This window comes from Pararge aegeria, chromosome 19 (genome assembly GCF_905163445.1).
Source record: "Pararge aegeria chromosome 19, ilParAegt1.1, whole genome shotgun sequence".
NCBI lineage: Eukaryota > Metazoa > Arthropoda > Insecta > Lepidoptera > Nymphalidae > Pararge > Pararge aegeria.
The window spans coordinates 4,506,131-4,531,706 of NC_053198.1; the positions used below are offsets into that span (position 1 = coordinate 4,506,131).

General features: G+C 35.7%; 3 protein-coding genes across 7 annotated transcripts; 2 read left to right on the plus strand and 1 right to left on the minus strand.

Moving 5' to 3' along the window:
- Nucleotides 1-350: 350 nt before the first annotated feature.
- On the minus strand, nucleotides 351-3,460 carry LOC120632082 (single-strand selective monofunctional uracil DNA glycosylase). 4 transcript variants are annotated; one of them, XM_039901862.1, is made up of 6 exons: nucleotides 3,308-3,460; nucleotides 2,869-3,174; nucleotides 1,993-2,112; nucleotides 855-998; nucleotides 595-750; nucleotides 351-491 (listed from the first exon to the last, which is right to left on the minus strand). In XM_039901862.1, exons 1-6 carry the CDS (start codon nucleotides 3,320-3,322, stop codon nucleotides 384-386), a joined length of 849 nt encoding a protein of 282 aa, XP_039757796.1. In that variant the 5' UTR covers nucleotides 3,323-3,460; the 3' UTR covers nucleotides 351-383. The 4 variants fall into 4 exon arrangements, with proteins under 4 accessions (XP_039757796.1, XP_039757798.1, XP_039757799.1 ...); XM_039901864.1 differs by having other exon boundaries at nucleotides 3,417-3,440; XM_039901865.1 differs by lacking the exon at nucleotides 595-750.
- Nucleotides 3,461-4,332: 872 nt separating this feature from the next.
- LOC120632129 (HSPB1-associated protein 1) lies at nucleotides 4,333-11,706 on the plus strand. The gene is made up of 6 exons (XM_039901934.1): nucleotides 4,333-4,842; nucleotides 5,127-5,263; nucleotides 5,936-6,060; nucleotides 7,018-7,142; nucleotides 7,674-7,784; nucleotides 9,070-11,706. Exons 1-6 carry the CDS (start codon nucleotides 4,522-4,524, stop codon nucleotides 9,463-9,465), a joined length of 1,215 nt encoding a protein of 404 aa, XP_039757868.1. The 5' UTR covers nucleotides 4,333-4,521; the 3' UTR covers nucleotides 9,466-11,706.
- Nucleotides 11,707-15,015: 3,309 nt separating this feature from the next.
- Nucleotides 15,016-25,486, plus strand: LOC120632113 (elongation of very long chain fatty acids protein-like). Of its 2 annotated transcripts, none has more exons than XM_039901910.1 (8): nucleotides 15,016-15,135; nucleotides 15,459-15,533; nucleotides 17,439-17,671; nucleotides 19,006-19,196; nucleotides 20,961-21,095; nucleotides 22,300-22,405; nucleotides 23,696-23,832; nucleotides 25,299-25,486. In XM_039901910.1, the coding sequence occupies exons 3-8, from the start codon at nucleotides 17,611-17,613 to the stop codon at nucleotides 25,473-25,475; spliced, it is 807 nt and encodes a 268-aa protein (XP_039757844.1). In that variant the 5' UTR covers nucleotides 15,016-15,135; nucleotides 15,459-15,533; nucleotides 17,439-17,610; the 3' UTR covers nucleotides 25,476-25,486. The 2 variants fall into 2 exon arrangements, with proteins under 2 accessions (XP_039757844.1, XP_039757843.1); XM_039901909.1 differs by having other exon boundaries at nucleotides 17,562-17,671.
- The last annotated feature ends 90 nt before the right edge of the window (nucleotides 25,487-25,576 follow it).

Genomic DNA, 25,576 nt, shown 5'->3' on the forward strand with positions numbered 1-25,576 from the left:
CACACGCACTTACCACAGTTCGCCTTCGCTAGCTAAACGTGAAGTACTAAACAATATAGTGGTAGTTAAAGGTCAGTTCGAGATACATACACATGTAGGTATGTACTTTAAGATACACAACTATGTACTTTAGTCTTTCTAAATCTTTAGCTATAAAAACCTTAATTTAAAATAACTTGTAATTTTTTATAAATAACTTAAATTTTTATTCTGATGAAAAACTAATTACAAAATATTATTTTCATACTTAATGATAATATCACAATAAAATGTCTTTACAAAATCTACTAAATAAAAAATAGTCTATTAATAAAAGGTAATCATTATGTTTCAATATTGTTCATGAGATACTACTAATTAATAATATTACTTCTTAATTCATATTAATTAAAATACTTTATTAAATCATGTCTTTTTAATTCTCCCAAGGCTTTTTCTTCCCAATTGTTATTATTTACACTCCTAGGACTTGGATGCGATAAGTAAAGTATCTGAAATGAATGGATGTAACAATCAGCATATTCTTCAAATTTAATATCTCTGAGGTATAATAAATGGATTTGATAGATAGCACACTAAATAGCTTTCACATACCTTGATTGAATTTGAAAGCAAATATTTCTTGATTGCTTTCCGGGCTCTGGTCTCACAGAACTTGCCTATTGCAACTATAATTTCCACTTCATACAATTTTAACATTTTCACAAAAATGGGATCACAAATGTTATACAAAGGTTCCATTTCTGATACCTGTGTAAGATTCAAAGTATATTATGGAATGTATCCCACCATAATCATCTAAACTAAGATTTGCAAAGCCAATAACAAATTTAGCGGGAAATCTGAAATAATACCTTAAAATCACCAGGGGTAAGATTACAACCGTTACTCTTCATCCATTGTTGGTTAATGTAATTGTATACAAAACTTGTTTCAAAAAATTTATCTGGTGTTCCACATAGTGTTTTAAATAATCCCCAAAATCGTTTACCGCTCACCTGTAAAATAATAACCAATCTCTTTAATAATTCATCTTAATACTTATTTAAGTAATATTTCCTGGGTTGGCCCAAATGAGCCATATAAGCGTATGCCTGTTTATAGCTAAGCTGTTGCTTTCTCACAACTTGACCACATACAGCTTTTGGGAAATAAATTTGCCTATACCTTCTTACCCTGACCCACCTTGTCACATCTACAGCTTCACAATATTCTTTACTTGGTCTACTAAGGGTCCCAGCATGATTTTAATTAGCCTTTAACCAGTGGCAAGACCTTCATTAATGCACAAAAGCACTGCCTACCACTATATTTTTAATTTATTTTGTGCCACCTTCCAGCTTTATGCATACCCAGCTATATAACTATGAGCATGCCACTAGCTTTAACCTTCTTCAAGTATATGGATATTAATTGCAAAAGGGTTTTTCAAATCTGACTGTAAACTATAATATTATAGGATCCTAATATGATACAATTGCTACCTCTTAGGTTCCGATTTGGTAGCATATAGAACAGCATATCTCCAATACAATCTTGGTGGAGCTAGAACTTTTTTTTTCAGGTCTGTCTTTTCTGCAAGATGATTCTGGTTTTGTTAAAATGATTTGATCGGACAGCCGATTGACACAGTTTGCAGTGACCCTGCTTTCTGAGTCCAAGGAAAATGTTTGTGTGATGAGCATGAATATTTTTCAGTGTCTGGGTGTTAACATGTATATTCTAAGTATTTATGTATATTATTTATAAAAATATTCATCAGTCATCATAGTACCCATACAAGCTACGCTTGCTTTGGTGGCTAGATGGCGATGTGTGGATTGTCATAGTATATTTATTATTATTAATATTTATTATTTAATCCATCTCCCCAAGGCATTTTCACATCAAAAGCCAAACACACTAACACAATGACACTAACAGACTTGGTCAAACTTTAAACTCAATTTGGATTTTGGTTGGTAACACAAGTAGTTCCAATACTAAAATTACCTCTGTCCTTTTACAATTAAAACCATCTACAGGGCGTTCTCTTATCTCTTGTGGGGGTCTATTGACTGGACCGTCTATACCTAGCCAATCTCTTACTGAACTGATTTCACCAAAGGGTACCTGGAAACAAAACATAATATATAACTTGAATAATTTATATTAGTAGCAATATAACAACATTCATTCATTCATTTTTATCAGTTTTTCTCTGTTTTCTTAATTCTCAGGTGCCTGGAAGAGATCCCTACTAAGCTATAAGGCTACCATTTTTTGTCTTACTTTATAAGTGTCTTCTTTGTCTTATTTTTTTCTTCTCTTCTCTCTTTGTGTAGAAATTAATAAATAACATCTTTAAGTTAATGTTGGGTAGGGTATCTTTAGGGTAATGTTGGTTAAATAAACTGCATTGATATTTTAGTGCCTCTGGTACAATTTTACATGGTTTTCATAATCATGGGAATATTGTATCCTACAAATAAAGGGTAGGAAGCATTTTCAACATTATTCTTAGGGTTCTTGTTGACAGAAAGCAAAGTGCAATTAAATAACTCATATTAGTTATTTCAACTAACATAGATAATTATTATTCAAATGGGTTAATTTTCTGATTGTTAGGTAAAGGAAAATTTAAAAAGTATACTAAATTCTAAGAAAAAACCTACCAGTGTGTTTTACTCTGGTAGGAGAGGGTGACATGGGATGGTTAACCCACCTTCCGCCCACCACCCCCTCCACTCTAACGAGGCAGTACATTTCTAAATTAAACCCAGAAAAACTTTACACATTAAAAGTTATTTATTTAGCTGGTAAGGCTTAAATTATTAACAAAGACTGTAAATTTTGTTAATTTAGAAAGTATAATATACAAATACGAACCCCAGTCTGTGACATACCCCAGGGTCCGGGATTCATGCCGAAAAACATTATCTTTTTCTTTGTATTACAATATTTTCTCACATACATTTCGAAAGTATATCTCGCATAAATAGACGGATTGTACACACATTTCACTGCTGGCGGTAATTTGAATTCAAGGAGAGCCTCATTTAGTTCGTCGGTTATTTCAAGAAATTCTATATACAAATCATTTGATTCTTTTTTGATCAAACTGGGTATATCGGGAGAGAAAAACGACGAGACTACTTCGACGTTCATTGTTATTTCTTCTTTTATGCAATTTATCTTAAAGGTGTAATGTTTGATTCGTAATAATAAAAATGTTAAAAAATCGCCGCAAATATTTTAATTGAGTGAAATGAGAAGAATTTTCCAGTGTTTGCACACTGGAAAATTCTTCTCATTTCAGTTTTAGTACACTTCCAAATTTCATTAACACGCCTCAGTGCATAATTTAAATTTTGAAGCTGTAATCCTCCTGAAATAAATGCCCCTACGCGACGCCCCTATGTAAGCTGTTTTACTACACTACGCTTTGATCTTAGCTAACAGGCCAAGAAGCGATAAGCTGTTTTACGATCTGGCATTTGTTTACAAAATACAAATACAAACGCACTTCGCAGTTTTTTTTTTCTAATCTTACTTACCCATAGGGAAAAGGCGAAGGTATATCACCGTACAGCTGACAGTTTTGAAATTTGCACCAGAATAACATAAAACAATGGTTGAACTCAGTAACACAGTTGTATGTTGAGTATGTTCTACATAACTGAACGCGTAAATGATTTGTAGCTTTGTTTCTGTGGTTTCTTCTTTCTCTAGTCCCTATTATATTATTAGCTGCTTTTACTTTTTCTTTCTGTATATTTTGTAATTTAATCTTATTTTTAAATTGCCGAAATAGGTAGAAAGGGCTATAGGAACTTTTACCCAACCAAGTTTAATTAACTTGAAAAGCTCAGCTCTAATAAGCTTAAAAAGGACAAGGTTTGTGACAAAGGACTTATTTTCTGTATAATGTTCAAATCCTCTGTCTCTCCTATGATATTCATAAAAACTCTATTACAAAACTCTATAGGTAACTTGTCTTAATATGTAAGCAATACTTTTATTACTTATTCAAGTAAGTTTTTAGAATAGAAAGAAAATATGTAAAGTAATTATAAACATAGTGTAGAGAGATAATTTCTTTGTTGTGTTACATTTTTATTGTTAATAATATTTTCAAAAATACAACTCTATATTATGTAGAGTAGAGTAGAGTAAACTAAACAAAAATTGCTAAGGACAGGTTTTATTATTCAGTTTTCTTACAGACATAATATACTAAAAACAGAACTAAAAAATTGCCAATCAAAATCACGTTTTTAATCAAATTCAAAATGTCAAACAATGACAACTCTAAGTAATATTTGTGTTTATTGTCTGTGTTAAATATTTTCCCGCAAAATCCTTTGTATTTTCTTTATTCCTTTCTTTTTGAATAGTAAACAAATCTATTCAACATTACACAACATTATGATGACGAGGTGATGACTGATGGTAGATATCGATGAGGTCATTGCATAGGTAGTCGTCTCATCTTGGTAATATACCAGCCTGCATGTCGCCAGTTTGCCGTAGGACTTCGCGATGGATTTTACCGAAGATCTAGTTCGAAATTTAAGTGCGAAATCATCATTACCACTGGTGTTTCGACAATTTATTAAAGACTGGCCGGTTTGCGAATGGGATGAGAACAAGTGGACTTCAGTTTTCGGTGAAAAAGAAATACCTTTTCGGTGTTTGAAAAAAAGTTTTGTTTCCGACGAGCCCTGTTGGGAGAGACGATGTGTGGTGAATAAAATGACGTTCATGGCCTTTTTAGGCATTCTGAACACTAGCCAAGAGTGGATGTACTTTGATTACAAATATCTACATCAGTGGTTCAGCAGCGACAGTGAATTATGCAAGGTATATTATAAAACCAAAAACGAATTAATAAAAACATAATTTTATACGGTTTTGGTTTTTTTCAACCTTACCTTATATGTAAATATTTTATATATAATTTAATATAGTAAATATAAATTTAAATATTTGTTCATTGTTCAATAAAAAATAGGTACAAGTTACATTACATCATTATATTATTTTTGTAATTTACTTGGATATACAATCCACTAATGGTTAAAAACATTATCTGTCTATCAATATTGGCACAACTATACCTACAATTAAAATAATATTTATTGCAGACAATATCATGGAAGCAGTTTGGATACCCAGATAAAGGAGCTTCAGACACAACACTGTGGGTAGGAAGCAAAGGTTCTCACACGCCGGCACACCAGGATACCTACGGTTACAATATAATTGCACAAGTGCATGGCAGGTTAACTTTAATACCATTATTGTTTATTAAGAATCTTGGATAATTAAATGAATGCTCTATTTGTTTTAAAATTAATGAAAAAGTCTGTTAAGATGATCTGATGGGCTTAGTATTTGGGTGATCTATATTTTAAACTAGCTGACCCATTAAACATCTTCCTGTCCGGCAAAGCAGCACCACCTACTGGCTCTTATTGATTTCAAACCAACCAGAAACCCATTGAAACCAAATAATCCAGAAATTTCAAACCCAGAAATTTAATCAAAATCGGTCCAGCAAAATATTGAAGCATCAAGAACCACTCCACTTTACGGTTGTTAGTCACCCATTCTATTTAGCAGTTGACAGTAATTATTTGCGCTCTAATGTTCCAAATAAACATTCACCATAAAATGGGAAACATTAAAAAAAGTTTGTGAGCTAGAATCCTCCTTTTTTTTTAGATCCTTTCTTAATCGGGTTTGAAGTCAGACATGCGCAAGGCATTTTCCTCTATTTTGGACACAATTCATGCTATAATGGCTGAATGTTTCTGCATGTTTTAATTCCATGTTCCAAATTAGCCCTGGTCCAAGAAGGGCCCACAACAAATCTAGCCAGATTTTTTTATGTTATCAGCATCTCAAAACTGTTTACGTAACTGTATTACTAACAGATCATTGCATATTCCAGGAAAAGATGGATCCTCTTTCCACCTGAAGCTGGTGGTTTGAAACCCACAAGGGTGCCGTACGAGGAATCTAGTGTATATAGCGAACTGAATTTCTACTGCCCAACTGACTTGGATGCTTTCAATGGTAATGATTTATTTAATAAAAATTCGGTTTTATTTACATAATTATATATATATATATATATATGCTGGCTGCTGGTTAGGCTGGAATAATATCTTCTTAAATCTAAATTAGCTATTTTGAAGAGCTATTGTTTTAGATTTATAATATACAGCCATTTTTGGCTAGGTGGACTTGCATGTTCTACAAATAACTGACTCACTTTTTCCATCGCTATCCATCGAGTAGTTAATCCTCACGATTTCAACTGTAGGATGTCCATGGCTAGACTGAGGACTTTCATGGATTTCCACTCACTAGGAGTTTGTACCGCTTGTATGCTTCGCGTCTATTGGATAGACGTTATTATAGATACGCTATCTATAATAACGTCTGTCCCATAGATACTTTGCGAAAATCGATGGTATATTATGAATATTAAGCTTAATTTTCTATACTCCGCGAAAAGCACGAGAATTTGTATGGTGTAATTTATAATTTCTTCAATCCTTATACTCCACATTTTACAACTTTGACTTTACAATGAATTATTCAATCTTAACAATTATTCATTGTAAAGCCAACATCTTCTGAGGGTGCTCCGGAGCTCGGAGCAAAACGTGCGTAGAGGGTACATTGCAGAAGATCTGTTTGGTGTTGAGTAGAAGGATAGAAGAAATTTTAAATAACACCATATATATTCTCATTCTTTTCGCGGAGTACAGCAAATTAAGCAAATTAAGCTTCATAATAGAACTCGCGTCTGCCAATACTATAATTCGCAGCACCATGGGACCCCATCTGCCATCGGTTCTCAGAGCCCTGCCCATTGCCACTTTGACTACTCGACTCGTTGAGCCATGTCGATAGGCCTGGTTCTCCGTCGGATATCCTCATTTCTGATCACTCCGAGCGTAGCTCTTCTCATCGCCCGCTGAGTGACTCTGAGCCTATTTATTATGGTAATTTATATGTTTGTAGGTTTGACAGGGGGTCGTATGGTAGAACTGTCGGCCGGAGATGCCCTGCTTGTACCACGTGGCTGGTGGCACTACGTGCAAAACATCGACCCGCTCAACATAGCCCTCAATGTTTGGCTGCCACATGTAATTATAGTTTCTTTTTACCTTACTTATTCCTTATCCTACTAATATTATAAATATAAAAGTGTGGATGTTTGTTACTCAATCACGCGAAAAGGACTGAACGGATTTGGATGGAATTAAGCATGCTTGTAGCCTTTGACATGGAAAAAAACATTTGGGCTACCGTTTATCCCGATTCCATAAGTAACTACCGAGGGAAAAATAAAAAATTGTTTGCATGCATTCATCTATGCTATGGAAAAGGACATGTACTTGATATACCGATCACTCAAACAGTTCCCGTGGTAGGATTAAAAATTGTTAACGAGCGAAGCTTTAGACCCAATTCTGAAGTCCACGCAGACGAAGTCGCGGACTGAATTTAGTTAGTTAAAAATTATGGCAAGTTATCGCCTCTATTGGATAATATAAACTGGTACAAACTATATTGTAGTGATATGCACACGTGGAGGTGCGAGCTAAGTATACAGATGAATAATAATTTCTATATAATACAACATAAGTTTTAAAATATTCTGCTGTTTGTTTCAGGAAAAGGACAATTCAACACAAATATCGGAAGCACTAATTAAAATACTGATCGCTCAAATATGCAAGGACCTGCCACAGGAGACTGCGAGACTGTTGGTCAATCCAAATGAGGTAAGAAATAGGCTCAGACAATCGAATCAAAAAATAAATCTCATCAATATTAGTATACGCTTTAACAACATGATTCCTAAGGTAATTCGTTTCAAAAGTGCTTATAAAGAAGGCCTACTTGAAATAAATGAATTTTGAATGATTTCTTTTGAATTTTGAATTACTGATGTATAATCGCATTTTTAGAAGCGACGATATCCTCTTGGTATTGTTACGTGCTATGCGATCCATATCTGCGATGCAGATTTGCAATACGAAGTTCCAGAACACACTTCCAATCGCAGGTCAATCGTAGTCCAGAGAGCCAAGTGTGAGATTTGCTAGCTACGTTTACTTATTCGAATGTGTGAAAGTTAACTACGATTTATATGTTATCGACAGAGCGCTATCTAGTGACAGTACGGTTTCCCCGTAATGTCACTAGATGGCGCTTCTTTCGGAAACCGACACTCTTGGCACTATCCCGTTCTCTTGCTGTAAGTCTATGGAGGGTAGAGGTAAGGAGAGTCATCTTATATGGGAGAAAAGTTGAAAAAGTGTCCAGTGTATGCGCTAAATAACAGTCCAAAGTCCTCCACAATGGCGCTGGTGGATGCACAGGGAATGGTATGAATGTGGCAATCGTAGATGAATTGAAGTATGCCGAGTTAAAAAATTTAATGTCATTATCGACTAAAGTAGTTAATTATTGAGAATTTCAACAACTTACGTTGTACAAAATATTGTGGTAAATATAACCTTACTTCCTTGTATCTCCATACTTCTTGCTTATTTTTCAAGCCTACTCTAACAATATTTATATTTGGCGCTTCTTTTAAGAGTTACCCTGACGCAAATGTGGCGCCATCCTAATTTAATACATTTTGACGACACTTTTTCATATACACAGATGACTCTCCTTACCTCTACACTCCATATGTAAGTCCTATCTACAAAGGTTGCCTGTAAGAGATTTGGTAGTCTGCAGCTATGACTGTTATATCTCACAAGACAAATTAACTTGTTTGCTCTAGGGGCGTTGATTTATGTTAGGTTAATTCTGTGCTCATATGATTTTGTGGATAACAGCGGGCTCAGCTTTTATTCATAAATTGGGCTCAGAGGATACAAACATGTAAGTAATGTATTAATAAAGCTTTCTGATGGATTTATATTCGCCATGAGGTGGACCAGGTGAGGAGGTGGTGGTAGGATTATTTCTATTATCATACCGTCAATAATTATGAAAAAAAAAACTTTGCAAACATTATTTATTAGTAAACAATAATGTTACTAATTGTTTCAGGATGACATATCGGACACACCATTAGCTGTACTATTCCTACAACTAGAAACAGTAGTTAAGACTTATTTAGACAAGAAACGCAAAAGCCGAAGAATGAAACGTCAAAAGACACGAGAAGACAACACTCCAGAACCGGATATAGAGGAATTCGACCTGAAATCGTTGGTGGAAAAACATGATACTAAATTAAAAATAGTTCCTTCGTTAAATAGCAGTGATCTAATTGATTTAATAAAGGGCAATATCAAAGAGTTTGTCGATAACAAAATTCCGGATGAGGATGAAGTTGAGGCTGGATCTAGCAGTCTTTGTCTGACAAAGGCTGTGATAGACTCGTTCAGTCAGAGCAATGTTATCGATCTAGTTAAGCAAAACCTGTTTGCGAAACTCGGTTAACCTGGCAAAATGAATATGAGTCTGTGACATAGCTTAATCTGTACCGCTCAAAGAGTAATTATTTGTCTATTTGTATTCACAGAATATTTGTTATTAATAACGGCCATTATCAAAAAGTTTCTGGATAAAACTCAAGATGAGTAAAAAGCTGAGTCCTATTCAAGCAGTCTTTGTCTGAGAAAGGCTGTGATAGACTCGTTCAGTCAGCGCAACGTTATCGATCTAGTTAAGCAAAACCTGTTTGCTAAACTCAGTTAACCTGTGAAATATTATTATTAGTCTGTGACAGGGCTTAATCTGCACCGCTCGAAGAGTATTTAGTTATCTATATTCACAGAATATTTATTATTAATAACGGTCATTATCAAAAAGTTTGTTGATAAAACTCGACATGAGGATAAAGTTGAGGCCTAATCAAGCAGTCTTATTTTGAGAAAGGCTGTGATTGACTCGTTCAGTCACAGAAATGTTATTGATCTAGTTGAGCAAAATCTTTTTGCGAAGCTCGGTTAATCTGTGCAAGATCATTATTAGTCTGTGCCGCTCACAGACTTTATTTATTTATATTCGCGTCTCTGTATAGTTCCACGTAAGGCGAGTGCTTTGCCTTTTTAAATGTTTATTTTTCTGTGGTTCCCAAATAAACACAGATAGTGTTTATTTGGGAACATTCTTTGTTCCTTTATTTCACCGAATATTCTAAGATTGAAAATAAACGAATAGGCGCTTGAAACAAATGGTTATGTTATGACCAGATTAGTGACTTTAACTGTATAGTAGACAAGGAGTCTACACTACAATTAGGAAAAGTATGAAAAAGTCTGTTCTAAGCAAATACCAAATGTAATCAAGCATGATAAGTAATCCATCATATAAATATATAAAAATTAAAATGTCATGCGTGTATCTCCCAAAAACTCGAATATTGCTTGTCAATTTTTATTTTTGGTCTCAACAATTCTTTAGTTTTGGAAAAAAATACATTACGAAATTCTTATATTGTATGGGCAGATGGCATTCTTTAGGTAATACAAAGTTCACCGGGTCTTCAATATAAAAGCCTATCTTGTATAAAAACAAAGTATATACTAAGTGCAACAACTACTAAGTCCAGGATTCCTTTAGACAAAGCAATATGATTGATCTCCTTTGGCTTTAGCTTACTTTATTATAGTTTTATCGCCCCAAGAGTGACCTCCTTATAATGGAATTGTATTTTTAACCATTTATTGTTTTCTTAATATAAGTCTATCTAAAACTAGCGGTGAGCGCTTTCAAGCACGTTTATATAAATAATTAAAACGCCAATATAGAAGAAAACTTTGAATTCGTTTCTGAGCAACCAGAACGGCCGTTGGCAGTGATGTTTTTTATCCTTGCATTGTCAATGCACATCAAATTCAACAGGCACAAATCGTTATATAATAACGCCTATATTTTGTAAAAGTTATTACAATTTGGTATAATTTTTATATTTTTACCTTCGTCTACTTATTCGATCGCGTGTAAGTTAACTTCGTATTATATGGTACCGAAATAGCGCCATCTACCGACAGTTTTTCTAACTTACAATGTAAACAATCTAAAATACATAAGTATATAGTATGTTTTAAAAATATAACAACAATCAAAGTAAAAAGAGATTTTTTATATGTAAGTTTGGTTTTAGATTTTTCTTAACAATTTTATATAAAAAAAGTAACTAAAAATTAACAAAAATATTTTTGTCTTTAGTGACATTAGTGTTTCCCAGTATTTTAACTAGATTGCGCTCTTTCGTAATACCATATAAATCGTAGTTAACTTTCACGCGATCGAATAATTAAACATAGATAGATAATCTCGAATTTTCCGTCGTCTTCGATCCAGCGTAGTGAGATAAGATAAAAAATATGCAAGAATAATTTAATGAAAAATAAAATATAAACATTATTTTGTTTTAGTTATAAATATTTTAAATGGAAGTTTTTATTGTTACCTAGTGCCTTAATAATGTATCACGAAGAAGATCATAGTTTATTATCTAACCATGAACAGAAGTTTAATTAGGGGTTATAAGTTAAAGGTATTAATTACCTTCTAGTTATATTTTAGTGCAATTATTTATAAAATTATGCATATTGCAAGAAAAGCTATATTTTTTAAATATAGGGCACCGTTAAATCTCTTACTACGTAATAAAGGGTTTAGAAACATTTTTTTTAAATTTTTTTCACAATCTGGGTCATGCAAAAAACATATATGTATCAATAGCTGGCATTCATTCAAATAATACTGATAATCAACATAATAAATAATAATAATAAAAAACTTATATTCAAGATATGATATTATATTAAGATATATCATATTTTATTTAGATGCTTGGATAATATTCCAAAATGTCAGGTTTTCGAAAAAGCTGCCAAAGTTGTTCTGTTGGCGCCATAAGTGAATAATTTAAACAAACATTTACCCAAGTTAGGTTTTTCGATCATTCAAGCCTAGATTTTCCTTAATAAAGGCGGTAGGTAAAAAATATACATACAAAAAAAGTTAATCTCTTGTTGATCTAGACTAGACTTTAACCATAAAGCAATATTTTACAACCAATTCGTATGTATCGTTTTAGTTTGGAGTTTCGTTTAGTGAACTGAACACCACCAGTGAAACTTTGATAGCTTTTATTTTGAAGATTTTTCCGCGTATGCAAGCTATAGATACATGTATACACAGGTTTTATACGTGGCCGCTATTTTGAAAATAAAATAGTGGGCAGTAGGTAAACCATGCTCCATACTATACTATTAAAATCTCTTTGACGCTTTGATTATAGTTTTATGTTTATAAGTTAAATTTTTTCCCCAGGTGGCTCAGCTCTGTATGTATGTATCGTATCTGTAAGAAAAACCCTTTAATGTCATGTTTAGAAACAAATTGACTGAAATAAACGTCACAATGTGATTTTAATAAAAGTTTTAAAACATGATTCTTATTTATTTTTTATAATTATACCACCTTTATCAGATATAATTGCCCTCCTTTAAGATTCGAATAGAATACATAGCGCCCCTGGCGGAAAGTTTGGTAAACCAGAATCAGAAGCAGGTACAGAAAGTCGACTCTAAAACGAGGGCTCTTAGGTCTATTTTGTTTTGACGATTAGATAGTTATCTCCTAAAGTTGTGTCGAGCTATCAGGGCCCTTTTAGTTTTAAACAACTATAGTATATACCTAACATACTTGCCTTATATGTTAACAAAGGTAGAAAGGTGGAGTTTTAATTGAAATTATTCAGGTAATATTTCCGTATTAATTAAATTTGGTACACACCGTGTGTCTTAAAAAGAGAACGGGCTCGATTATCCATGGCAATTACTTCTCAACTACACGTTAGATGTTGTTTAGCGTAAACGATTTCAGATAAAGGAGTATGAACCTCCTTATTTGGTTTCAAGTTCTTCGGAATCTTTTTCTGACTACAAAAATTGCTGTTTTAAGTGCAAAAAAAGGTGACTGAATCGCTGTTTACATTAAGTAAATATAGACTGGCAAATGTACCTTACTAACAGTATTGTGTTATTTTTTCATTGCAAAATATCAAGTTACAGTGGCTATTTTATACTAAACAACGGTACTTAGTCTTAGTGTAAGATTGGTATCCGAAAACCAATCTTACACAAACTCTATATCGTCAAAGTAAAATTGTCCTTACTCTACTGGTTTTAGAGTCGAAAATCCTTTTTTTTTAAATCTTTATTTATTTGGGACCTTTTTTCCAACACCGATATGCCAGCCCCATCATTCCGTAACTAGGTAAATAACAAAAAAACTTTATTACTATATTAATACCTACTATAAGAGAAATGTAACAGATACAATCTGTAATTGTTGCCTACGCAAAAATATCTCACCAACAGACCTGAAACCTTCCGTCGGTCGATCGGTTGAGAGAAAGGGCTCGTCAGAGCACCTACGTCAAATCTATTGTTGTTGTACCTCCGCATAACATCCAGTCGCTCCAAATTGATCGCAAGTCCTATTTTTTGTTTTACGGACGGTTTGTCAAAAGCCCGAGCCAAACAATTGTAGGCCAATTTCAGGTTTAAAGCAATGTAGATAAGATCCATTTTTTCGAAATTTTGATCTCTTACTAATGGTACAGAACGTGCGTTACCTCTGTATTCGGTTAGATCAACAACGTCTACTACAAGAGTATCCGCTGTGTTTATATTCGAATTGTCTGTAGCTGTCAACCACTAGATTTGTCAGATGAGAGATTAGTCCGTAGGGATGACGCTGGAGGGGTTCCGCAATGGAGCAGGGGAAGGCCACGAGCTAAGAGCGGAGCCACGACTTTTGAAAACCCTTTTGCAAGGCCGGCCTTTAGGAAGTCTGTTTTACATTGTCGTAGGTGCAGTAAGACAGGCATTGCTCTTTCTACATACAACGATTTATGAAAACCCTTTTGCAAGGCCGGCCTTTAGGAAGTCTGTTTTACATTGTCGTAGGTGCAGTAAGACAGGCATTGCTCTTTCTACATACAACGATTTATAAAAACACTTTTGCAAGGCCGGCCTTTAGGAAGTCTGTTTTACATTGTCGTAGGCGCAGTAAGACTGGCACTGCTCTTTGTACTTAACACGACTTATAAAAACCCTTTCGGAAGTCAGTTTTACATTGTTGTGGACGCAGTTAGTCTTACAGAGCTCTTCGTACATAACAAGACTTATGAAAACTCATTCGCAATACCGGCTTTTAGGAAGACTATTTTACATATTAGTAAATTATAATTTTCTCAATTTTCATTATCAATCAATGCTTATAAAACCACTCAATAAATGCTTATAAAACCAAAACGCTCACCACTGCACCACAGAGGTCGTTAAAATCATAATCATTATCAAACCTTGACTGGCCCACTGCAAGACACGAGTCTTCGCTCAGAATGAGAAGGTTTCTGGCTGTAGTCCACAACGGTGGCCTACTGCGGTTTAGTAGACTTTACTCGCCTGTGAGAACTCTATAGAGTACTCTCAGGCGTGTAGGTTTCCTCGCTGTATTTCCCTTCACTGTTAAAGCAGGTGATTTTTTAATTACTTAAAATAAAAACGCACATAACTCCCTAAAAGTAGGTGCAGGTCCCAGGAAGTCAGTTTTACATTGTTGTGGACGCAGTTAGTCTTACAGAGCTCTTCCTACATAACAAGGCTTATGAAAACTCATTCGCAAGGCCGGCTTTTAGAAAGACTGTTTTACATATTAGTCGTAGGCGTAGTAAGACTGGCATAGTCCTTTTTACTTAACACGACTTCTGAAAACCCTTTACATTTGTTCCATTCACTTCCATTGTTGTAGACGCAGTTAGTCTTAGAGTGCTCTTTCTACATAACAAAGGTGGTATGTTATGAAAACCCTTTCGGATGGCTGGCCTCTAGGAAGTCTGTTTCACATTGTCGTAGGTGCAGTAAGACCGACAATGCTCTTTCTACATAACACGACTTATATACTTGCAACTGAATATTTATAATATACAGATATACACAGTCAGTCTTTACGCTCTGTCGAATTGTAACGGTCTAGTATTAGTGTCTTATATTTGGTAACTGTAATACTTACCTATCCCTAGGCCCTACTTATTGATAGAGTTCTAAACACTTCTCAGCACGATGACTATTTAAATTTGGTATTGTAAGTTTTTTTTTATTTAATTTAAAAAGTTATAATTACAAAATTATGTGGATATTTCCTACAAGTTTAGGTAAAAACAATTTAACCGAAGTATAAAATTTAGGTTTTACGAAAAACTCGGTGATTCCTAGAAAGCATTAAGAATATTTAAAAAATAACTGCAAATTGCATCCTTGCATGCTGGAATCAAAGGTCATGTTACGATCTTAAGGTCCTACTAAAGTGAACACTCTTTTCTCATTGTCTTATTAAAATAAATTCAATTTGAATTAGTTTTTTGACAAAGTAAACCAATAACTGTCGTATGAAAACAATTTTCTTAGGCCGGGTACACATTAGATTAACGTGTCGACGCATGGGCAGTGGACAACAAAACAGGCAGCTTTATCGCGCATCACGTAAGTACTGAATTACGTACTGAGTACGTTTAATTTAAATAATCCAAAAGTTTCATATGTTCTCCGGATAAAGAACAAATCTATTAGTGAGTGCGGCCTAAATGAGGACACTCTATCTGCTATCTGCTCTGTGAAGTAATTCCTCATACAATCCCCATCCTTTAAATGTTCGTTTATTGGTGTGAAGTTCATCATAGCGTAGATTTTTATATAAATACTAGCGGACCCCAGCGCCATCTGTCGAGCTAATTTGTGAATCTAAACCATCCAGGGTGCCACACAAACGTATACCAAAAAATTCATTCAAATCGGTCCCGTCGTCTTGGAGGAGTTCAGTGACATGCACACGCACACAAGAAGTATATATATAAGACTAGCAGAGCCCAGTACCATCTGTCGGGCTGATTTGTGAATCTAAACCATCCAGGGTGCCACCCAAACGCATACCAAAAAAATCATTCAAATCGGTCCAGCCGTTTAGGAGGAGTTCAGTGACATACACACGCACACAAGAAATATATATATAAGATATAGAGAGTCATAAAATTAAAGTGCAATATATATAAATGAGAAATTTATAATTTCTCAATTTTCTCTCGCTGATCTGGTGTGGGTGGCTTCGGCCGTGGCTAGTTACCACCCTGTCAACAATATCGTGCCGCTGAGCGATTAAGCGTTCCAATACGATGTCGCGTGGAAACCGATTAGGGGTATGGGCTTAATACAAAAGCTACCGTACAAGTTACAACTAACAGGCAAGCCTTATCTTAGACTGCATCATCGATAGCCTTAATCAGTCCACTTCACTGCGGCTTCGGCCGCGTAATTTTAGGAGGTAGCGTACTGCTACATAGTGTACACCTATAGTCGCTTTATAGTTTTTTTACAAACATTTTTTTATCTTACGTAATTTTTTTTTAATGAAACGTTTACTATATTATTTCTAAAGAATATGTATAAAAAGTTTCATGAAGATCGGTTCAGTAGTTTTCGCGTGAAAGCGTAACAAACAAACTTACATTCACATTTATAATATTAGTATAGATATCCTCCTGGTCGTATCCGACCACAGCGACTCCTTCTAGCTATTATGAGCGTACCTGATGTGCTCTCAAGTGACTGGCATAACCAATCTTTGTTTTAAATGTGCGATCACATTGACAGCACGTCAGTACTCCACCAATCATATTGTAATATATGGCCTCTCCAAGCGGGAGGGCCCTTAATTAAGCCCTTAATCACCACGCTGGGCAGATTGGTTGGTGATCGCACTAGATGGTACTAGTAGCATAGAGTATATTTCCTCGTTATATCCCCTCAGTCACCCCACACGACACTCGGAAAGAGGAGGATTTTTTTTATATCTTACTAGCTGCTGCCCGCGACTTCGTCCGCGTTTGATTTTGTTTTTTTTATGTGGCATTAAATTTAGTTGTAGATCTAAAAAAAATTAAAGTATTCAGTATCGCTAAGCCTTAAATGGAGGGTTTGCTGCTGTCCGCTGAGGAGTTCTATCTTCTCTCTCCAACCACAGTTTGGGTAAAATTAAACACATATTATAATCTCTATAGTACAAAAATAATTATTAAAGTCGGTTATACTTTGTCGGAGTCATGGTGTATAATCCTCAAACACTCATCCCCTCTCCTAAAGGAACCGAGCTTAATGTCGGTATAAAAAGTATCCTATATTACTTAACAGTTACAAGAATATGTGTACAAAATTTGATGATGGTTGGTTTAGTAGTTTTCGCGTGAAAGCGTAACAAACAAACTTACATTCACTTTTATAATATTAGTAGGGATTGTAGTTAACCTGCACCATCACTTACCAACAGGTGAGATTGGAATCAAGGGCTAAATTGCAGTAAAAAAAAAAATTTACATACATTTTATATAATTGCAGATACTAAATAAATTTTATTGGTATTCTACTGCGCGTCAGCCTTAATGTGAATCCGGCTTTACACAGTCGCACTTCCGGACGACAAGCATCGCAATCCAAACAGTTAAAGCCAGGTGCACACAGGTGAAGAAATTTGGTATTGCAAAGGTGAAATTCAGTGAATAGGAGAATAATGGCACTTATACTGAAGGGAGCGGTGAAACTCTACTTCCATCTGAACGAAGAGATTGCCGGTACGTTATCTAATTATAGATAGATACATTTTATTGCACACAAATAAATTCAAATCAACGCAAATACAGCGAAACAATATTTATTTGTTTGTTTATTGGTATGCAAAGGCAGTCTTATTGCTAAAGTATTCTCTTCGTTTAAGGTAACTTTTAAGGTTTTCTAACTAAGGTTTTCTAACTTGACTTACCTAAGTATAATGTAAACAAACTTTGAATTAGTTTTAAATGTAAATTATGTTTTAAAAATATATAAAAACAAACGCAAGAACAAAGATACCTTTTATGTAAGTGTGCTTTTAGAATTTTTAAAATTGGAAATTTAGTTGGAAAATAGTTCCAAATGATTTTTTTATATTAAAAACAAGTTTCTTACTTGTTAATAAATTGTGTATAAACTTTAGGTAAGTTACCTAAAGTGATATCATTTAGCAGTTGACAGAAATAATTTCATCTCTAATGTTCTAAACTTTCACCATAAAATGGGAAAAAGTTTGTCAGCTAGCAACATTCCGCGGGTGTAAAGTGAGATCTCCACGGGGTTTTTTCACTGTTTTTGGGCACAATGTCAATGTAATTTTGTATGCATTTAATTCAGTGTTTGACGGCCGTTTGGCGCAACCCTGCTTCTGAGTCTAAGGCCGTGGGTTCGATTCCCAGTGTTATAAACATGAATGTTTTGTATCACTCATGCGGGGAAAGTAGTATCTTGACGCTCGCTGTTGCGGTTGAAAAAGAACCGTTTGCCCATTTTAAAATTTGAGTGCGACAAGAATAATTTGAGTGCGACGAGTTTACTTGTTGACAAATTTTAAAATGGGCAAACGGTTCTTTTTCAACCGCAAAAGCGAGCGTCAAGATACTTTCCCCGCATGAGTAATACAAAATAGTATGTGCAACAAGTGCGACATCGATTACCCACTCAAGCGAGTGACCGCACTCGCTTCTCTCGTCGACAACTTGTCGCACTAGTTGCACAATATACTATTTTAGTATTTATATATATTATTAATTAAAAGATTATTCGGTCATCTTAGTACCCATAACGCAAGGTACGCTTACTTTGGGGCTAGATGGCGATGTGTGTATTGTTTTCTATTTAGTTTTCTTTTTAGATTTCCTAATCCAAGGTTGCCTGGCAGAGATCGCTACTTAGCAATAAGGCCGCCTTTTGTATCCTGCTTCATTCTTCATGTGTTTGTTCTTTTTTTGTCTCGTTTTTCTGAGTGGTGTACAAATAAAGAGTATAAATAAATAAATAAATAAATATTGTCGTAGTATATTTATTTATAATTGATTTATTTATTTATTTATAATGTCTGATACCATCAACATAGATCATAGGACACAAAACTGGCCATTGATGAGGACACCGTGGCCCGGAATCGCGTTACTGGTCTTTTATTTGATGACAGTACTCAATTGGCTCCCGAAATATATGGAGAATAGACCAGCCTGCGACCTGCGCAAAGTGATAGCTCTGTACAACGCATTGCAAATCGCCTGCTGCGTGTACGTACTTTATCAGGTAAGTATGTTTTTGAAGTTGTCAAGATACGCTTTTCTTTTTGACGACCTCCCTGACGGCAGGTGCAATTTTGGAATTTTTAATTACCGAATTTACTCTTGTCTTGTATGGTGGGAAGCTTTGGCTGTGGCTAGTTACCATCCTGCCGACAAGGACGTGCTGCTAAGCGATTTAGCGTTCCGATACGACATCGAGTACAAACCGATAAGGGGTTTAATATAACCGACAAACTCACTGATGGGTTTAGCTCTGTGCCATCTTATACTGCATCATCATTTACCACCATTTGAGAGTTCACTCAAGGGCTAACTTGTAGTGGGATAAAAAAAACCGGTCTGTTAGTACTAGATAACAAAATAAACGAGCACGAATTCGCGGTCAACAGTTTGTAGATTAAGTAGTATAAAAATGAAACGAAAAAATAAATAAAATTGCATTAAAATAACCCACTTAATATGATTATCATCCAATATTTATAAGTTTATGTTAGAATTGCGAAAAAAAAGTACGTTTTATGTTAATGTTAAACAACTGTCTATTGTATGTAAAGTGCAATATGTCACTCAAACCGTATAATTGACCTTGTTTAGAGAGCGGATTTAATTAACGTGTTGTTGAACCACCGTGTAGGTGCAGCACTAACGAACAGTACCTGTATACTATATTATGATCACCTCCAGCTGGTCTACAACGAAGCCACCACCACTGGACTAGTAGACTCATATTGCTTCGTAGATCAAAATAAATCCAAGCATACTGATGCACCATAGCACTGGCATGCGTTACTAATGAATAATAGTTACGGGGCGTCCATAAATTACGTGAGGTGTTTTTTTCAAACACCCCGGGAACACAATGTACCCGAGGACTTCCTATTTCGAACATGCAAAGTATCCATCACCCAGAGGTTCTGGTAAAGGGGACAGACAATGTAATCAGCAGGGCGCTTCTGTCCACGTTGTGTATCTCAACCGATGACGCTCTGAGACATTACCTTCCTGCAGAAGGAAAAAAATCATATCTCAAGATCTTTCGCTGTCTGCCAAAGCGATGACCACGGCTCGCAAAGAAAGGTCTTGTCCGATAATTACCACAAGTGCCTCGCGTGGCTCCGATCAGCTGATCCAGCATTTAGCTATTCGAACCTTATTATAATGTTACAGTGTGGTCCTCTTAACTTGTATTATGGTAATATTATAGTATATATAATTTAACTTGTTAAGTTGCTAACTAGATATGCAAATACATATAATATATAAATTTATTAAAGAATATAGTCTATATATTTAGAGGATATACTTACGTACTCCATTTTATTTTATAAATTCTACAACTCTGTAAAATTAACTGTTTTCCTATCCATCAGTTCACTAAAATGAAAATTCAGAAATTATAAAGTTCCAAATTGCCCCTGTAGGGATCGAACCTGGGACCTGGCTACTTAAATTCACAGCGCTCACCGTTGCGCCACGGAGGTTATGTATATTATTAATAAATATATTCATCAGTCATTTTGGTACCCATAACACAAGCCACGCTTACTTTGGGGCTGGATGGCGATGTGTGTACTGTCGTAGTGCATTTATAAAAAAAATATCCCATGTAGGGGATAATAATCTAGGGATATAATTTCTGTCTCCTGCATATCCTAGCCGTGCTGGATAGATACAGCTCTCGCTCGATCTATCGATGTCGATATATAATCTATGATTTAACTGATCTTCCATTTCCTTGTCTACCCTAACAATAAATTTTTGTTTTCAGGGTCTGAAGTTGGGATGGTTGAGTCACTACAAACTGATTTGCAATCCATTGGAATATGGGCCGCAAGCTGACGAGTATGCATGGAAAGTTTGCTACACCTACTTCCTCATTAAAGTCGTGGATCTGTTCGATACAGTATGTTTATTTACTTTTTTTAGGAATAACTGCTGGCGTATCGCAACGTAAAAGCGTGCGGGCGACGCTATTTAATTCCTTGGTGTACAGGTTCGAGACCGGAGTTTTTTGCGCACGTGATAGTAACAACTTGATAATTATCATATTTAATAATGATTTATTGTAAAAGTATATTTGAAGTTAATATTAATATACTATCACATTAAATTTACCATTGCTATTGGACAACAGACATTGATAATGATGTCACTGTACTTCAAGAATTGATAACGGCGTCACTATACCGCTGTTAATACACAACTGTTGTTATACAGTTGTGTTGTTATATTTTAAAAATAATATTAAGAGTAATCAAAAACTATTACACGCGTCGCAGCCGATGCGTCCGGCCGAACCACTAAAAGTCCGAATTGGAAATACTATTTGGGAGGCATACTTCTGTTTTTCACAACGGCGTAAACTAATTGTTTGAGAGCGTGAGAACTCTCGCCTCTAGTATAAAAATTACTGTCAAGTCGCTAACCCTTACAAGTGTTTTTCTCGTGTCAATTAAAAATTCCCAAACCGTCAATGCTTTGCAAGATGCAAATCCAAAATCTCTCATTGCCTGAAGACCAAAGTCTTCGTCGCTTGATAAAAAAGCTCAGAGTCACAGCGGGCGATGCAGAGAGCTATGCTAGGAGTATCTCTCGTATGAACTTTAAAACCATAAGGATATATACCTACTTAATTTATTCTCTCTCTCTGGTCGCTCCTTCATGACTGAAGATCGTGGTCCTGGTGAGATCTCTACTTCGAGTGGGTAAACTGTATCCATCGGCTTCTGTTAGAGGCCATTTTGGCGATTTAATAGAAGCGGCATGGATTAGACTTTTTCAACTGGTCAGCCAATCTCGTTGGGGACCGGCCTCTAGGTCTTTTTGCCACTTAATTTATTACATTGATGAAAATGTGACAGTCTTATTAGATGTTAAAGGATTGTAAGAAACTGATGGACACTAAAAATAACAATTTTAACACATAGGATGAAAACAGGATCGGTTTGCGTTATGCCATGATAAAGGTTAAAGCTTTAGTTTGCGTGAACCAGCCGAATCTTCACGGTGCAGTTCATAATGCCCCAGAAGCTATCAAACCTCGAACTGCGCCAGAAAGGTCGACAGAAACTACCATCGATTATTCTGTTGTGTTTGTCGTGTTACAGGTATTTTTTGTCCTGAGAAAAAAACAAAACCAGGTGTCATTTCTGCACGTGTATCACCATTTTGGGATGGTCGCTGTTGCCTGGGGAATGGTTAAGTGGTTGCCAGGTGTGTATCTTTGCTTTAGTGTTCCATACCTCATAATAAGAAATAGGAATCATAGATAAATAATCTAGCACTAGACTGCAATCACATCTGATGGTGCAGCGTTGAGGCGGAGAACGCTTGTCTAGAAGATGCTTATTCACTTTTGATTTGAAGGTCATATTATAGGACCTACTCATATAGGTAATGGGGAAAAGAGTAACCGAAAACATTTAAGATTTTTGGGGCGCATACGAGAAAAAAAAGCGATATCAAATTATCAACCTCGTAAGGCAGTAGCGTCCTCTGTCTCTCTCATCGACTACATCACCAACCCGACTGCCCGACAATCCCTCCCTTCGGGTAAGGTCTTTAGTCCATCAGTTAACTGTTATAGGCTATTGATGACCAGGTATATAAAGTGGTTAGGGCTTCGTCATCCCTTTCGCAGGATCGAGTTCATTTCGCGCCACATTTCTCTAACTTTTCGGAGTTTCTAATTTAAGCAACTAAAATATCACTTATTTTTAACTGTGAATGAAAACATCGTAAGGAAACCTGCATTTCTTAGTTTTTTAAAACATCCTCAGAGGCGTGTGTAGGTACTGTGTAGTCTTCCAATCCGCACTAGCAAAGGGTTTAGACCTTAGTCCACCAGCAGTGGACCACCAGGAATAGGAGAAGTTTTCCCCGTTTATTAATCATCATCATCATGTCAACCAATCGACGTCCACTGCTGGACATAAGTCTTTTGTAGGGAGTTCCACAATACACGGTCCTGGGCCGCTTGCCTCCAGCGGCTCCCAGCTACTCGCCTGATGTCATCTGTCCACCACGTTGGGGGCCGACCTACGCTGCGTAAACCGGTGCGGGGTCGTCATTCCAGCACCTTAAGACCCCAACGTCCATCGGTTCTCCTAGCTATGTGCCCTGCCCATTGCCACTTCAGCTTCGCGACTCATTGAGCGATGTCGGAAACTCTAGTTCTTCTACGGATCTCCTCATTTCTGATTATACTCCTAGCATAGCTCTCTCCATCGCCCGCTGAGTGACTCTGAGCCTTCTTATGAGTTTAGTAATACACATATATTATTAGGATATTATTTCCATTTGTGCGCCGGTGCTCGGAGACTTGATAAAACTTCGGGAGAAGATACATTTATTTATTCTTTCTCCGTTTTTATCTAGCCGTGCAGGACTAAGGTCTCAACCCTTCTCTTTCTGAGAGGTTAGTATTAGACCAGTTATGGGTTTACAATGATTATGGGAAGTTTAAAAGGTATAGATACATCAATGGCATTCTTTTATTAACAGGGGGCCACACCTCGTTCTTGGTGGTCGTGAATTCATTCGTCCACATCATCATGTACATGTATTACTTGCTGACCACCTGGGACGATTCCTACAAGCAGTCGGTCTGGTGGAAGAAACACGTCACTCAAATACAAATTGTAAGAATTACTTAAATATTCTTTTTTGATTCATCATCAATATTTCACGGACTAAGCAGATGGCCAACCTAATGAAACATGAATGTGGAAACCGTCGAAATTATAGTATCTTATGTTAGATCACCAAAAAATGCGTAAAGAAACAAATTAGAAGAAAACTTCAGTGAAGAAAACTTTTTGATAATTGGCGTTCCAGCAACCCTTCACACATCCTAAGAAATGCCGCCATGTGTGCATAAACCTAAGGCGTAGTTACTAAAAATTTGCTACAATATAATATATATATGGAGACACTGACCTATGAAGAAATTGAGGCGCTTCTTCAATTTTTTCCTATTTAAAATATAATGTAACACACTTAATAACATTTACACACAAATACACACGCACGCACACACTACTCAATCGTTTCATCTTGTCTTTGCTATCGAGCTTTGTGCAGTGAGTCCTCCTGACATCAAGTATTTTGATGCTTACTAGGAGGTCTTCACAACATATATCATTTACTATGTAAGAAACGAGATAAACGATTTTTATTTTATGTTTAAAAAACGTGTAATTTACGGCTGAACTCACGTGAATTTTCGTCGGAGTTTGTGCGACTAGTTTAGAACCCACTTAATGTATGTCAAGCATTCTTATAAATATGTGCACCGAATGGAATTAGTTATGTAGGTACATAATAGACTCGTAGTATTTCGTTCGTATTTAGTTTTGGCAAATTCAATTAAAAACGACGAAACGAAAACGAGCTGAAGCACCAGAAATGCGGTTTTAATTTCATTAGAAGCGGTGAAAGTATTGTGATTAGACCTTCGGCCTCTCTTTCGGAATGACCGAGTTCAATCGCAGCACCACTAACAATTCGGAGTAAAGTGCTTTTTTAATTGAAGGAATTCAAAATATCACTTTCTTGACCGGTGAAGGAAAACATCGTGAGGAAACCTGAGAGTCTGACTGAGTTCTTCATAACGTTCTCACAGGTGTTTGAAGTCTACCAATCCACACTTGGCCAGCGTGATGGACTGCTGCCTAAGCTCTCCTCATTCGGAGAGTAGACGTGCACTCTGTATTGGGCTGATAATTGACTGGTAATGATCATGATACCACCTATATGGTAACTAAAGCCGCGTTTCCATTGAAATGAAATGAAATGAAATGAAATGTATTTATTTGTATGAATGTGATAAAATGTTCTTAACAAAATAAGAAGTCGCAACATATCCGGTCAGGCAACCTCAACATACAAAATTTGGTCAATTATATATATAAACAATCTAGATCTGAGGCTTAAATTGCAGAACAATTGTATAAAATACATTGCTCAATAGCCACTTTTTCAATGTATTCCTGAATTTATGATGCGGTATTACGGCTAGTGATTGTGGAATTGCATTAAATTGTACAAGTACCTACTAGTATACCAAGTGAAATATGTTTACTTATTCTTTTATATAATTTTATAGTTGCAGTTCTCAATACTTTTCATTCACTTCTGCGTGTTGGCGTTCGCAAAGGAGTGCCCCTTCCCGAGGGAGCCGGCCTACATCCTCATACCGCAGAACCTCTTCATGGTGATCCTATTCAGTGATTTCTACTATCGAACCTACATTAAGCCTAACAAAACTATAAAGAATAAATAGAATTCTGTTCAGTGTGCTGTTTTATTACCTAGGTCCCTATAAATAAAGTCAGATAAATCAGACACGTATCACTGCCAGACACTCGTTTAGTCTCAATAAAT

What these genes read in the sequence shown, in the direction of transcription:
- LOC120632129 (XM_039901934.1), top strand. Translation starts at nt 4,522, where the DNA reads ATGGATTTTACCGAAGATCTAGTTCGAAATTTAAGTGCGAAATCATCA. An exon ending in GCGACAGTGAATTATGCAAG is followed by an intron (nt 4,843 to 5,126) that starts GTATATTATAAA and finishes TATTTATTGCAG; the next exon opens with ACAATATCATGGAAGCAGTT. An exon ending in TGACTTGGATGCTTTCAATG is followed by an intron (nt 6,061 to 7,017) that starts GTAATGATTTAT and finishes ATATGTTTGTAG; the next exon opens with GTTTGACAGGGGGTCGTATG.
- LOC120632113 (XM_039901910.1), top strand. Translation starts at nt 17,611, where the DNA reads ATGGCACTTATACTGAAGGGAGCGGTGAAACTCTACTTCCATCTGAAC. An exon ending in TCTGAACGAAGAGATTGCCG is followed by an intron (nt 17,672 to 19,005) that starts GTACGTTATCTA and finishes CCATCAACATAG; the next exon opens with ATCATAGGACACAAAACTGG. An exon ending in GCGTGTACGTACTTTATCAG is followed by an intron (nt 19,197 to 20,960) that starts GTAAGTATGTTT and finishes TTTTGTTTTCAG; the next exon opens with GGTCTGAAGTTGGGATGGTT.
- LOC120632082 (XM_039901862.1), bottom strand. An exon ending in GGGGTATGTCACAGACTGGG is followed by an intron (nt 2,113 to 2,868) that starts GTTCGTATTTGT and finishes TTTTGTTTCCAG; the next exon opens with GTACCCTTTGGTGAAATCAG. An exon ending in TTACCCCTGGTGATTTTAAG is followed by an intron (nt 751 to 854) that starts GTATTATTTCAG and finishes AATCTTACACAG; the next exon opens with GTATCAGAAATGGAACCTTT.